The following is a 13409-nucleotide window of genomic DNA, read 5'->3' as shown; positions in this document are numbered from 1 at the left end:
GGAAATGTAGCAGCTTTCGTATTTTAGGTTGGGTGGCGAAAGACAGGGGCGCAGAGATAATTATATTCTGGATTGCTTTCCATGGGGGAGAAAAGCTGCTAGGCCAGGCGATTGATTTGGGTGTTTTAACTTTTCTGTTGCCCTGTTCTTCCTGGCCTTTTGATTTGGAGGTGGGTGGTTGCTATTGTGTTGCTAGTGGATGTGGAATAAAATAAGAGATTGATTCTCACTGCCTTCCATTTCCAGTCCAGAGGAAATCTGGTAGATTTGCTGTATATTAAGCTCTTCACACCTGTACTTCCACTCTGTAGCCATAGATCTCCAATTTGACAGGTGTTATCAGTGTTAATACTTTTGGTTTGTTTTAAACGAAATGCCCCTATAAAAGATAAGAGCATTGATTTGTTAGCATTTGTGAACTCTAATCTGAAGAGATGATATGGTCTCTAGTAAAGCATTAACTGGCTTTTTCTTTTTTCTTTTTTTCCTTACAGGTGCAAACAACCAAGCGAGGTGATCCTCATGAGTTAAGAAACATATTCCTCCAGGTAAATTGGCTTGTGTGGTACCTTTTTTTATTGAGGAAAAAAAAAGTGTAAGCTTAATGGTTCTCAGGCCTTAACTTTCAGGAATGTTCTGTTTTCATTTATTCTGTTTTTTCCCCCGTTTATTCTTAAAAACATGGGTAGACAATGTAGTTTGTAATTCTCTTATTTTGTTAAGGTGTGAATACACATTTTCCTTTTTATTAAGGTTTGATAAAATATTTTCCTCAAAATTTTGTTTTTTAACATGACTTAAAGTATGTGAAAGGAGACTAAAAACAATTTCCAGCTTCCCTTAAGCACTATGATCAAAATATAACTTCAAAACATATCGACACTCTTGTGTAATTGCTATGTATGGTGATTAATATTCTTTCTTTCTTGAAAGTTGCAAGTTTATAGTTTTCCTGTTTATAAGCATTTATATAATTTGTTAGCGAGATAAGAATATTGATAATGTGTGTGTCTTTTCTCCCTCTGCTTATTTATATTCATAGATAGCCTTTTGGGGTTTTATTATAAAATATTACTGTCTGCAATTGTTGCAAAGATCTACCTTCTAAGTTTTTAAGATCAGTGACTTGGCTGTAGACTTAAAACAAGTTGGCTTAGTTTTTTGTTTTGCTTTCTTTTCTTAAATTTCAGAAGTTCCTCATGCAGGAAGTTGTACTTAAATAGATGAAAAGGGAGACAAGCTAAGGTGTTCGATTAAGTATTGTGTTTTTCTGTGAAATCTTCTTTTGAAAACTTTCTGTTCTGGACCTGGGTTCTTATATAGAAACTTTGACCTTGGGCAGGTCCCTGCTGGGTATTTGTTTCCTCTGTAAAATGAGAGGTGATCTCCAAGGTTCCTTCCAACTCCAAAAGTGTATGATTCTATATTAGGAACAGATTCTAACATATGCTGATCAGCCTGGACTAGATGACATTTTTATCTGAGACATGGATTGCTTAAGCTATTGTTGGGGAGGAGGCTGCATAGATGACCATACCATGTGTAACTCATGAAAAAAAATTAGCGAAAATTGGAATCTTAGATTTTATAAAATCTGATAAAGGGAAGGATCATTTCCAGAACATAAGTAATTATAATAGAAATAGTCTGTTTCTGGCTTGAAACCTTTATTCCTCACAAGTGTTCTTAAAAATAGTGTAAAATATGTCAGTATTAACCACACCATGATTATACTTAGTTGTTTTGTGAGATGTTCATGTGATACAGTTAATTTTATTTTCTATATTAAGTAGGCATGGAAGAAATCAGTTGAAATGGTTCATGATGTAGTGCAAAGAGCACTGACCTAGGTGTCAGGAACACTGGGTTCAGTTCCCACTCCTGCCTCATTTTGATTGTTGGATCTGTAGCTATCTGTCTGGCCTTTCTGGGCTTCACCTTCTCATGTGGAACTCAGTGGGATGTTGGGAAATGGGAATTGAGGTCCTTTCAGCTTTAAAAATCCTATGGAAAAAAAATCTGTGCTTCTGCATGGGTTTGGTTTTTTGGGAGAGGGAGGATAAGAATACAAGGAAAGAACTGGGAGTATCTATGCTTAGCTTTTTGACAATTTTAAAATCTTATCATTTTTTAAAAATATTTTATTTTTAAGTAATGTTTACACTTGACCTACAACCCCAAAATCAGGAGTTTCATGCTCTACCGACCGGGCCAGCCAGGTGCCCCCTATCATTATCTTTTTGCACATTATTTTGATGATGCCCTTGTTTTATTTTTATATTGAAAAATTGTGGAATTAATAACAGTGCATTTGGTACTAGTTATAAAGCACTGACCCAAGAATTAATTGATAGATAAGACATCACAGATACTTACCTTCACCAGCTAGAAAGGTAGAATATAGTTAGTTGAATCTCTTTGAGGACAGTTACTAAGTAACATATTAGATTTTTTTATTCCTGTTTTGAGTACTTCAAACTGTAGCTACTTGAAGCTATAGGACACTGTTTAGGAGCAGTTTTATTTTAGAAGCATATGGTTTATTAATATTTTAGAGAAAATAGGCAAAAAATATATACTAACTACAGTATTTCGTTAGCATTTAACATATCAGCCCAAGAAATATTTACTAAGGACTATTTGCTGTGTGCCATGTGTGCACTTGTATTTAGTTTAGCAGTAGGCATCAGTTGAATAATCGAAGGAGAGGACTAAGCCAAGATTTGGATGGTAATTGACATGTGATTAGCTCCTTTCTCAACCCATTCCACCTCTAACAGATTGCAGTTGAGGGAGTCAAGAATAATGAAGTCAAATACATAGCCTCTGGTAGAGCAATTGGCTTGCCTGGATAAAAGTGGCTGTAATAATAATGACAGTGGCTAACATTTATTGATCATTCACCGGTGTCCTGGGCATTGGCCTAGTGCTTTAAGGGTATTACATTAATTTTCATAACAACCTTAGGAGGTAGGGTTAGAGTCCCCGTTAAATAGATGAAGTTAAATGACTTGGTTAATGTCATTTAGTTCTTAAGTGGTGGAGGCTGGAGTCCAATCAAACTGCAGAACCTGTATTCTTAACCCTTACACTAAATCACTTGTGGGGGGGGTCTCTAAATGGGGGGTGGGTAATTTTTTGAAAGCTAGAAGTACATGAGGTGCTAATGGCAGCTGTGTTTGTTAAGTTAAAGGAAAAAACAATCTGGTTACTTAGGTGATGAAAAAAAAAGTGCCTTTGCACCGTAACTACCTAGAACATTTGGCCAATGAGTTTGGATTTGAAACAGTAGGGATGCGCTATGGGTTTCTGAGTGGGCAAATTGAAGTGGTAAATTCTGACATCTCTTTGTGTATGTTGGATAAAGTGTGGAGAGGTTGGAAGTAGGTAGGGGGATCAGCTAAGAGGCTATTGAAATAATACATGTGGGAGATAATGACCTGGAGTGTCTGATGGCTGAGGAAATGGGAAGGAATAAGAATACCAGGGACTTTGTAAGGGATGAATCTATTGAATTTGGTATTAAATATAGAAGTAAAGGAAGAAGTAGTGAATCTGGATGGATGTTAATTGATAAGGCATCTATTTTGGGAATTATTGGTGGGGGAGAGAAGTTTAAGTTTCATTGTTAAATAAGTATGTCCTAATATGTTAAATCTGACAGGAGTGGAGAGATACAAATTTGTACAGGTGGTAGATAAATCCTTGTGGTTAGGAGTTTAAATATAAAAGAAACAGGACCAGGAATAAGGGACTGATTTATAAGTGATATCCATAATTAAAGTGGGAAGAAGGAGGAGGAGAACGAGGGAGAATCGTCCTATGGGAGTTTAAAGTAGTTTCAAAAAAAAGGATATGGTCAAAGATTAAAATTATTCTGTTATTAGTATAATTTGATTTTGGTAGGATTTGGGGGTTACTTGAGTTCTGGATCAGTGAGATATTTAAAGACTACAGAGAGATTTAATTTTGAATTTTGGAATACAACTGAAAGCTGTTTTTTGTAAATTTAGATCTGTGGCATTAATATTCATTTGTTTTTGTAAACAGGAAAATACTTCTCTTTGAAAATGCTGATATATATATGTTTAAAAGTATGTGAAAAGGGCTTTAGAAAAGTGAAGCATTACTATTTTGAGTATAGGGACATAGGTTTATTTTTTCTGTGTTCATTGCTTCTCAAATTTTGATGACCTATATTTTCTATTAGTTAAAAAAAGGAGCAATAATATTCACTAGGATTCTGCTTTTTCCAGCTTCCTACAAGTTCATAAAGTTGGAGCACAACAAATGAATTCTTATGTGTTAGACTGTGCTGTAATTTACAACCAGTTGTCAAGCTAAGATTTTACTATTACTACCCTTACAACTGTCATTTTTTGATTTCTCTTTTCTTTTACCTCTCACCCACACACTATCATTGACCCGATTTTGCTACATCAGAAATATACAGTAGCAAAAGGAGACAAGAGAAGCAATGAAGAGGGAGGTAAGGTGAGGATAACAGGACTGTCACAGGCTGATTGTTATAAACGTGAGGAACTTCAAAATGAGAAGTTAGTCTATGCTATGTGGCAAAGTAGGTTTATCAAAAACTGTTATAAGTGAATGATTTGTCAAGATCTCTCTTTTTTTTTTTTTTGGTTGGTAGACTTTTTGTTGTTTGCTTATCAATGTATTGTATGGTAAAAGCAACACGTGTTAAGACTGTATCATTATATATGTTAGACCAAAAATATACTGCAGTGTAGAACTCAAGTATTATTTTGAACCTGTTCTTTTTCTCATTATCACCCAATGTAACAATGATTATCATATCCCATGTAAAAATTATGAAAATGCGTTTTCTGTGTTATTTTATTTTATTTTTTAAAGTTTATTTTGAGAGAGAGAGAAACAGTGGGGGAAGGACAGAGAGGAGGGGAACAGAGGATCTGATGAGGGTTCTGTGCTAACAGCAGAGGTAGGGCTTGAACCCACAAACCATGAGATCATGAGCTGAGCCTAAGTTGGATGCTTAACTGACTGAGCCACCCAGGCACCCCTGTGTTGTTTATTTTATAGAATAAATGGAAGAAGGTGCTGCTAACGTAAAGCAAAGAGTGATTCTTCCTTAGTGTTTTTATGATAATGTATTCATTTTTAATTGAAAGAAATATCCTTTTTTATTAAAATAATTTTTAATGTTTATTTATTTTTGAGAGACAGAGACAGAGCATGAGTAGGGGAGGGAAGAGAGAGAGAGGGAGAACACAAAATACGAAGCAGTCTCCAGGCTCTGAACTGTAGCACAGAGCCTGACTCGGGACTCGAACCCAGGAACCACGAGATCATGACCTGAGCCGAAAGTCAAATGCTTAACGGACTGAGCCACCCAGGCACCCCAAAAGAAATATTCTTTTACTCAATAAATATTTGTTTACATATTACATATGTACGTATTTTTGACAATAACCTGGGGCTCAGAAGGGAATTAATTAAGCAGGAGACCCTTCTACCTTGTTGGAATATGCATTAGGGCTATCTTTTCCTTTTTTTTCTTTTTAAGTTTATTTTGCGGAGGGAGAGAGAGTGTGTGTGTTCATAGGGAAGGGGCACAGAGAGAGAGAGAATCCCAAGTGGGATTTGAACTCATGAGTGGGGCTTGAATTCATGAACTGAGATCATGACCTGAGCTGAAGTTGGACACTTAACTGAGCCACCCAGATGCCTGCCTGCCTTTCTTTCTTTCTTTCTTTCTTCTTTCTTAAGTTGATTTATTTTGAGAGAGAAAGAGGGGAGGGGCAGAGAGAGGAGAGAGAATCCCCACCAGACTTCACACTGTCACTGAGGAGCCCAATGCGGGGCTTGAACTCAGGAACTAGGAGATCACGACCTGAGCCAAAATCAAGGGTCATACACTTAACTGAGTTACCCATGTGCCCCAGGGCTATGTTTTCAAAAGGATGGAATGTGTATCACAAGTGATAACATCGACTGAGGCCCAGTGTGGAGAAAAAAGGTGCTTTCATGGGGTATTTGTGAAAACAAAGACTCTTTGGAAAGCAATCTGGCAATAGTTTAAAACAAAGATACCGTTTGAATAAACAATCCTACTTTGGGGATATTTAACCCAGAAAAATAAAAATACTCATAAAAATATATATGTACAAGGTTGTTAGTTGTAACACTCAATTGTTCTTTGAGGGAAGAAAAAGTAGGAAAAAGAAAACAGAAATGTTATCAGAGGGGAGTGATAGAAAAACTATGGAAAAACCATTCCATGGAAAATTATGCAAAACTAAAAAGAATGAGTTAGGCCTATTTCAGCTGATTTAGAGATTTCTAATGTACTATTAAGTGGGATAAGGTGTAAAGAAGTGTCTATAGCATGACTCTAGTTTTCTATAAGCCGCTTCATATATGTTGTATGTATATTTACACATATACATTTATAGAAGAATTAGAGGAAAGTAAAAATAAAGCCTTAATGTGTATGTATTAGATTTTGATCAAGTGAATAATTTAAAAAGTAAGAATAGGGGCGCCTGGGTGGCTCAGTCGGTTGAGCATCTGACTTCGGCTCAGGTCATGATCTCACAGCTCGTGGGTTTGAGGCCTGCATAGGACTCTGTGCTGACAGCTCAGAGCCTGGAGCCTGCTTCAGATTTTGTGTCTCCCTCTCTCTCTTTCTGCCCCTCCCCCACTGGTGCGCTCTCTCTTGCGCGTGCTCTCTCTCTCTCTCTCTCTCTCTCAAAAATAAACATTAAAAAAATTAAAAAAAAGTAAGAATTTAGAAATTTCAGAATCTGAAGTTAAAAGAGGACTTCCCAGAATAAATTGGGTTGAATAAAGCCAATGAGAGTCTATGAGACACACAGAAGGGGATCTAAAGTTTTCTTATCTAAACTGTTAAGTGTTTTCACCAGTTTTTTAGAATTTAGGAATTGAAGATGATAGCGTGTATCTTTAGTATATTAGTATTTGCAATAAACTGTATAAAGTTTTCATTAAAAAAAAAAAAAAAGTGACAGGGCACCTGGCTGGCTCAGTTGGTTAAGCATTTACTTTGGCTCAGGTGATGATCTCATGGTTGGTGACTTCAAGCCCCACGTCAGGCTCTGTGCTGACAGCTCAGAGCCTGGAGCCTGCTTCAGATTCTGTGTCTCCCTCTCTCTCTGCCCCTCCCCTGCTCACACTCTGTCTCTCTGTCTCAAAAATAAATAAACATAAAAAAAAAGTGTTAGGCATTAAGGGCATACTAGCACCATAATGAGACTTTATCCTTGAGTCTGATACAAGGATTGAAAAATAATTGAAAAGATGAGAAAATTAGTGTTATTAAATGTCATGTTCTACTACCAATCATATTTTTAATTGCCTACCGTGTGCCAGGCATTGTGCTAGGTTCTACCTTTATAGAGTTGAGATAGAGGAGTTCAGTGAAAGTAACTCATTCTGGGTGGGGCTGAGACAGTAGCAAAGCCCACGCATTTAAAAAAACAAAACAAAACAAACTTCAGAGGGTGACAAGTCTAATAAGAAAACAAACAATGATGGAAAAGGCCATCACTTTTCAAGAAAGTGGTCAGTAAAGACCCCTGAGAAGGTGGGACTAGAGATGAGACTATAAAGTGGGTAGAGAATTCCAGAGGGCTCACATGTGTAAAGGCCTAGATGTGGATAAGGGCTTGGTATGTTTGACAAACAGAAAGGAGGCCAGTGTGTCCGAAGCATCAGTAAGTGAGGGAGTGAATGGCCAGTGAGAGATGGGACTGAAGGAGAGCCATATCAAGCAGGGCCTTGTTTGTAGGCCGCAGGGAAGAGTTTGGATTTTTTCACAGATTGTTGTGGAGACCACCAAAGGTCTTTCACCTTGGAAGTGGAATAATTGACATTAAAAAAATTTTTAATGTTTGTTTATTTTGGGGAGAGAGAGAGGGAGAGGGAGGAAGAAAGAAAGAAAATGAGCTGGGAAGAGGCAGAGAGAGTGAGAGACAGAGGATCCCAAGCAGGCTCTGTGCCAAAAGCAGAGAGCCTGATGTGGGACCTGAACTCACAAACCCAACCGTGAGATCATGACCTGAGCCACCCAGCCGCCCCTCAATTTACATTAAAAAAAAATTTTTTTTAATGTTTATTTTTGAGAAGAGAGCGTGTGAGCGGGGGAGGAGGAGGAGAGAGGGGGAGACACAGAATCCAAAGCAGGCTCCAGGCTTCGAGCTGTCAGCACAGAGCCCGATGTAGGGTTTGAACCCATGAACCGTGAGATTATGACCTGAGCCAAAGTCGGATGCCCAACCGACTGAGCCATCTAGGCGCCCCTCAGTTTACATTTTAAATAGATCATATTGAAATAGATCATATTGAAATGTAAACTTTCGGGGCACCTGAGTAGCTCAGCTGGTTAAATGTCTGATTCTTGATTTCAGCTCAGGTCATGATGTCACAGTCGTGAGTTCAAGTCCCATTCTCAGGCTCTGTGCTGTGCCGAACCTGCTTGAGATGGTCTCCTTTCTCTGTCTCTCTCCTTCTCCCCTGCTCACGCATGCACTCTCTCTCTCAAAATAAATAAATAAACTTAAAAAAAAAAGAAATGTGAACTTCCTTACACGTTTCTATGCTTTCTTATGGATGACTGCTTTAATTAGACTGTGATTCTTCCAATTTAATTTCTTTCTGTCCGTAGGGTTCTTAGAACATCTTGAGTGGGGCCTCAGCTGACTCTTTTTCATCCAGGAGGCAGCAGAGTGTAGCTTGAGCCTGCAAGAGCTTTGTAGTCTGATCTGGATTTGAGTCCTTACTGGATGCCTTTTTGCTCTAGGACCTTAGGTATTTATACCAGTAAGTTTCCTTACCTAAGAAGGGATTATTACACCTAGCACATAGGGATGTTATAACAATTAAATGAGGTAATTTGTAAATGATGCCTGACACATGGAGCTTAGTTCCTTGGTCCCTTTTTTTCCTTCTAAGTTGGGATGAGGACTTTTCTTTCGTGAATAAGATCTGAGTCCCTTATCTTTCCCAGGTAACTGTGCTGGACCTATAAAGTGACTAAAATATTAATATGTGTTTATGATTATGTACATATAATCAGCTAATTACTCATATTGTTGAGACATATACCTGAAGATATTTACAAATCTCCACACTCAGAAATAAGAATAAGAAGTAATTTCTCTCAAGTTTGTAGGTTCTGAGAAGGGGTATAGCCATGGTCTAAGATAGACTGTGGATGATATGTGGATGATAACAGTTTTCTTTGGAACCTTCAACTGCTCAATCTGGATCAGAGAAGGACTAATAGTCCAACTGTAAGCTCTGAAATACCAAGACACAGATCTGAAAGAAAGACTTATAATTCATTCTTTATGTGTATAACTAAAAAAAAAAAAAAAAATCATTTCCCCCTTCTGTCCAGCTCTCTTTTACTTAATAATACTGAAGTTTCTAAAGCATCATTCACCGAAATCAGTTCTATGGCCACTATTGGGCTTTTAGAACTGTGCTCTTGCTTACTTAGTCACTATTATGTCTCAGGCACTATTTTAAGTATTTTATATAAATCATTATAGTCAGTCCTCAAAACAACTCTAAAAGGTAGGAACCATTAACATTCTCATTTTACACTTGATCTTAGCCAAAAAGGCCGAGAAGCAATTAACATTCTCATTTTATAGGTGAAGAAACTGAGCCCTAGAAAGGTTAGGTAACTTGCTCAAGGTTATACAGTAAATAGAAGAGACTTGCTTTATATGTTTCAATGCAACTTGCCTTTCTAAGTTAATTTTGTTTGGGAGATACAGGTATGTTAGTATATATATAATCACCTCATTATTTTTCTGTATCCTTTTAAAAAACCTTTTTAATTATGGAAAAATTTAAGCCTATATAAAGTTAGAGAAGATAGTATAATGAATTACCATATATCCGTCACTCAGCTTCATCAGCTCTTTTGGCTAATCTTGCTTCCTCGATATTACAGCTGCACTGGATTATTTTGAAGCAATTCCCAGACATTGTATCGCTGCATATATGAATACTTTAGTATCTCGAAAAGCTACTGAATGATGACTTGATACTTGACGACTCTGAAAACCATCAAATCATAATTTGATTATTTCATGTAAAAATACTCCTTAATGTGGATTTCCATTCAGTGTTGAAGTTTCCCTGATGGTTTCGTTTTTTTGAGTTGCTTTATTAAAATCATGATCCAAGACGTGTTCATACATTACATTTGGTTGTCCTTTCTCTTAAATCTTCTAATATTTTCCACTCCTTACCAGGAAAAAGGTCCTTCTTTCTCTGTGACAAAAATCTTGGTATTTAATTAAGGCTTACCAACCTTAAAGCATTCTGTCCCCCTAGGAGCTGCACCTTGATTGTCAAAGACATGATTTGCCCAGGCTTATAAATATATATGCTCCTTGTATGTTCCCATGGTTACTTAGACCAAGAGATTGAAGTATTTATTTTAAGAACAATGTGAATTAATTATTCAACTTAATCTGCCCTGAGAATCATTCTAGTTTCAGTTATTGAGTTCTCTGGGGTCATTATTTTATTTCCAAGGTTTTTGGAAACTTTGAGGGGAAAATTGTTTTGATATACGTAGTTTATTATGGTAGCTTCAGTTGATTTCAGTGATTAATAAAGAGCTTATACCTTTCTGCTCTGTTAGGAATTACATTGTTTAGTCGCTGACAATAGGATTTGATATAATGGAAGGTAAAAATACATATATTAAAGCAAAAAGAAAAATAAGCACATAATATTTCATGGAGGCAAACTGAGTTAGAAAGGCAGACTTCTGAGAACCTTTTTTGCAAAATCCAATAGAAAGTTTTGTTTCTAGTGTATCTGAAATACATGACTGAGAGTGCTAGTTAAAATTAGATGTATAAAATTGCCTTTTTCTAATGTGTGTGTAGTTGATTTTAGTAAATATCGGAAAAAATTTGCATCACTAATTAAAATCTTTAAAAAAGTGGCCGTATGTGTTAGAATTATTTTTTCTTATTAGAATATTAATTTATAATAGATAAATTCCACATTGTACTATTGTAACAGGGTTTGTTGTGGTCTGCTCATTATGCAGAGTGCTTGTGTAGTGAAATGGCATACGTTCCTGGTTCCTGACTAAATTTGGTTTCTGTTAGGAGTAAGAGCCATGTAAGTGAAGGACAGCAAGAGGATTAGCTTCAGAAGCTCAGCTCTTCCATCGTTCCTGTAATTCACTTTTCTGTATGGGAAATGCTTTACATGATCTCTGTAGTTACTGAACTCTGTGGCATTGTCATGTGAGAGTTACTGAAATTGGAAGGATGTTAAGATCTGAAAATGTCAGTTCATCTCAGTTGGAACAAAGTCTTGGAGCAGCAGTCTGTTTTGACTCCTATTACAGCCACATGTTGGATGAGCAGAGATGAAGCTGGCTAGACCAGTTAGGACTGATTTGGTAAACCCAACAACAGTGGGAGCCAACCCCAAGGAAACCTTGGTTTGGAGAAAGATGAGGAGGTAGAACATTAACTCCTTCATGTTTGGGCAAAAGCAGAATAATTAAATAAGCAAGGAGGGAAATTTGGATCCTTTGCTTTTCTGTGTTTCTAAGCATTTTAGAGTAACTACAGTATTTCATTATGTGTTATTAGTTTTACAATTTCCAAGAACTTTGGTGTTCAGGATCTCATTTTTTCCTTATGTCAAGACCGTTAATGTTTCTGTATCATCTTGTTAGAGAAGAGACTCAGAGAAGACTCAAGAAATCACAACTAGTTAATGGCACAGGGATTAGAATTTGTTTTTAGACCCTGGTTTCAGTGTCCAGCATGCCACCGTCTCTGAGTTATTTGGGGTAGGAACTATGTTTTTGTGATCTTTGCATCCCTGGTATCAGGCATAATGTCCAGCACACGACTGGTACTTAATAAATGTTTTTAAGTGAAAGCGAAATTACCTGGAAGATTTGATAATAGCAGATTTTTGGCTTAAAAAGTAATGCTTCTAAATATATTACTTGGTTTTGGTGTACATACTTAAAAAGAAAATCTTTGATCTTGATACACTGTGTACTTTTTAAAAAGTAACCAGCCTTCTAGTTACAGGAGATCAGAATTTTTCTTTATAACCTCTGGAAAATCTTCTGGACATATAAAATATCAAAAGATCTGTTTTTGAACTTAAATCATTTAAACAGGTAATTTGTATCATTTAGACTATTTGGTTTTTTTACTCATTCGTGTCATTAAATTTTAAGTTAACCTTCTTTTTTCCCCTTGTACTCGATAGAAATCTAGGGTTGTGTGAAAACTCTTTGTAAAGTCTGCTTTACAGGTAACCTGCTATATGGGTTAAAGTTTGGCAAATTGTAAAGGAATTACTACTCTCCAACTTACTCCAGTCAAGTGAGACCTTAATATGTTGATCTGTTGGCTGGATAGGCAAAACATTTGGAGATAACATGATCTCATTTGGAGCTAGAGGTAGTTCTGTGTAAGTGCAATAGTGTAATTATATATATCTGTATGTGAAACCCTGCCATCTTTTATCAGCAATCAATGTATAAAGATTCTGATCTTTCGTCGAGATCCATTTCATTTCTCAAGCTTTATAATGTCAAGACTTTTTCAAGCACATGTGAACTATACTCAGTGTAAACTTAAATATTTCTGGAAATGTCAAAGCTATGTGTACTTTTACATTCAAATACTTGAGTTGGATTTGGAAAGTTTCGTCAAGAAAATAAATCACCTATTTTTGTTTGGATACTGTCAGCTACTTCTTGTCAATGTCTTTCATGTGTCCTTGACTTCCTGCCCAAGAGAGATTTACAACTGCTTAAGAGACATCTTTGAAATGGCAAATGATTAACTCTAAAGTTATTTGGAGTATGGATATAATATTTGGTTAATTTCATTTAAAGTCATTTTTGTTCCTCCTTTGAAATGACAGGAACAAAATGGAAATATTATGAAACTATTAAGTTGACATATTAGGTTTTTAGAATAATTTAGCATGGGAGACCCAAAACTTTGTTTTAATTTTCTTTTTATTCTTTTTAGTATAAACATGCAAGTCATTTTGGTTAGCAGAAGGAGAAGGTCTCAATATGGCCACCTAATCTTTTCTGATTTCTAGCCTTCTGTGTTACTGTAGGCCATGTTTACTTCGTTTAAAACATTATTGTCCAGCAATTAAAATAAGCATTGAAAGTAATGAAACTATTTAAATGAGTCATTCTTATTTTAAAATATACTTTTTGTTTAAATAAATCACCTGTTTTTGAGGTATCTGCTTTGCTTTGTTAACATAATACCTACAATGTTTTAGCATCTTGACTGACTGTGGGTAGATTCTAGTTTCTGTTCTACACTCCCTCTTCTGTCTGTTCAGGCAACAGACTCACTGACATTGCCAAGTAA

General features: G+C 36.3%; 1 protein-coding gene across 5 annotated transcripts in view; it reads left to right on the top strand.

Moving 5' to 3' along the window:
* Positions 1-13409, top strand: part of SLC25A12 (solute carrier family 25 member 12) — a 207081-nt gene that overhangs the window by 105395 nt on the left and 88277 nt on the right. For all 5 annotated transcript variants that reach the window (XM_045480199.1, XM_045480196.1, XM_045480195.1 and 2 more), the window contains exon 2: positions 495-548. In XM_045480199.1, coding sequence (XP_045336155.1) covers positions 495-548 — 54 coding nt within the window. The remainder of the gene's footprint in view (positions 1-494; positions 549-13409) is intronic.

The sequence above is a fragment of the Leopardus geoffroyi genome, chromosome C1, assembly GCF_018350155.1.
Source record: "Leopardus geoffroyi isolate Oge1 chromosome C1, O.geoffroyi_Oge1_pat1.0, whole genome shotgun sequence".
Classification (NCBI taxonomy): Eukaryota; Metazoa; Chordata; class Mammalia; order Carnivora; family Felidae; genus Leopardus; species Leopardus geoffroyi.
This window is presented reverse-complemented; position numbering and strand designations above follow the sequence as displayed.